The sequence below is a fragment of the Pyrgilauda ruficollis genome, unplaced genomic scaffold, assembly GCF_017590135.1.
Source record: "Pyrgilauda ruficollis isolate IOZ18807 unplaced genomic scaffold, ASM1759013v1 scaffold753, whole genome shotgun sequence".
Classification (NCBI taxonomy): domain Eukaryota; kingdom Metazoa; phylum Chordata; class Aves; order Passeriformes; family Passeridae; genus Pyrgilauda; species Pyrgilauda ruficollis.
The window spans coordinates 26,639-28,030 of NW_024529411.1; the positions used below are offsets into that span (position 1 = coordinate 26,639).

Below are 1,392 nucleotides of genomic sequence, written 5' to 3' on the forward strand. Positions count from 1 at the left end.
GGGGCGGGGGGGCACCTGGGGGAGGGGAGGAACTGTGGGGTCACCTGCGCCAGGTGAGCGCCGAGGGGCTGGGGGGTCACATTGGGGAGGGGAGGGGCTGGGGGGGGTCACCTGTGCCAGGTGAGGGCCAGGCTCTCCCGTGCTCACCTATGCCAGGTGAGCGCAGAGGGGCTGGGGGTCACCTGGGGGAGGGGAGGGGCTGGGGGTCACCTGGGATAGGGGAGGGGGTGTGGCGTCACCTGTGCCAGGTGAGCGGGGCAGAGCTGGGGCTCTGGGTTCACCTGCACCAGGTGGGCAAGCTCTCCTGCAGGCTCACCTGCACCAGGTGAGAGCCAGGCCTTCCTGTGCTCACCTGTGCCAGGTGAGGGCCAGGCTGTCCTGTGCCAGGTGAGGGCCAGGCTCTCCTGTGCCAGGTGATGGCCAGACTCTCCTGTGCTCACCTGTGCCAGGTGAGGGGCCAGGCTCTCCTGTGCTCACCTGTGCCAGGTGAGGGGCCAGGTTCTCCTGTGCCAGGTGATGGCCAGACTCTCCTGTGCTCACCTGTGCCAGGTGAGGGGCCAGGCTCTCCTGTGCACTCCTGCACCAGGTGAGGGGCCAGGCTCTCCTGTGCCAGGTGATAGCCAGACTCTCCTGTGCTCACCTGTGCCAGGTGAGGGCCAGACTCTCCTGTGCCAGGTGAGGGGCCAGGCTCTCCTGTGCCAGGTGAGGGCCCCGCCCCCCGCGCTCACCTGGCCGCGCCCCCGCAGGTGTCGGGGCTGCGCCGGGCGCTGCCCCCCAACGTGCACCTGCTGACGCTGGAGCCGCGCGGCGCCGGCGCCGTCCTGCTGTGCCCCGGGGGGTCCCTCACCCCCCCCCCCCCCCCACCCCCAGACCCTTTTCTCGGCCTTCACCATCACCTCAGTGCAGGAGATGGCGCTGGGGGGGGACATCCCCCTGCACAGCGTGTCCCGCCTGCTCTGGAACACACCCACAGGTACGGGGGGGCTTGAGGGGGCTTTGGGGGGGGTCCTGGGGGTCTCAGCCCCCTCCTCACATCCCTCACGACCCCCCCAGGCACCCCCAAAGCCCGGCCTGTGGCCAGGCTGGACCCGCGCCGCGTGCGGCTGGAGCCGATGGAGATCCGAACCTTCCTGGCCTCTGTGCGGTACCGGGGGCCGGGGGGGTCCTGAGAAACCCCCCACCCCAAAAAAAAGAATCCAACTCAACCCCCCCGAGTCGGGTCAGACGTGTTTTAATGGGGAGGGGGCAGCCGGGGGGGGCTCGTGGGAGTAGCAGCACTGCTCACCGTGGGGACAGGTGCCCTGTGGGGGGGACAAAAAGGGGGGCTGGGACCTGCCCCAAGACCCCCCCTCTGCGTTCACAGACCCCCCTCTGCATTCACAGACCCCCCCT

General features: G+C 70.0%; 2 protein-coding genes across 2 annotated transcripts in view; one reads left to right on the forward strand and one right to left on the reverse strand.

Moving 5' to 3' along the window:
* Positions 1–1,205, forward strand: part of MAN2B1 (mannosidase alpha class 2B member 1) — a 13,194-nt gene extending 11,989 nt beyond the window's left edge. The window contains 3 exon segments of the mRNA XM_041486359.1: positions 747–824; positions 871–973; positions 1,054–1,205. Of these exon segments, the coding sequence (XP_041342293.1) occupies positions 747–824; positions 871–973; positions 1,054–1,169 (297 nt within the window). The 3' untranslated portion in view covers positions 1,170–1,205.
* A 10-nt stretch (positions 1,206–1,215) lies between these two features.
* Positions 1,216–1,392, reverse strand: part of TRMT1 (tRNA methyltransferase 1) — a 4,349-nt gene continuing 4,172 nt past the window's right edge. Inside the window, exon 13 of the mRNA XM_041486366.1 lies at positions 1,216–1,301. Coding sequence (XP_041342300.1) covers positions 1,221–1,301 — 81 coding nt within the window. The 3' untranslated portion in view covers positions 1,216–1,220. The remainder of the gene's footprint in view (positions 1,302–1,392) is intronic.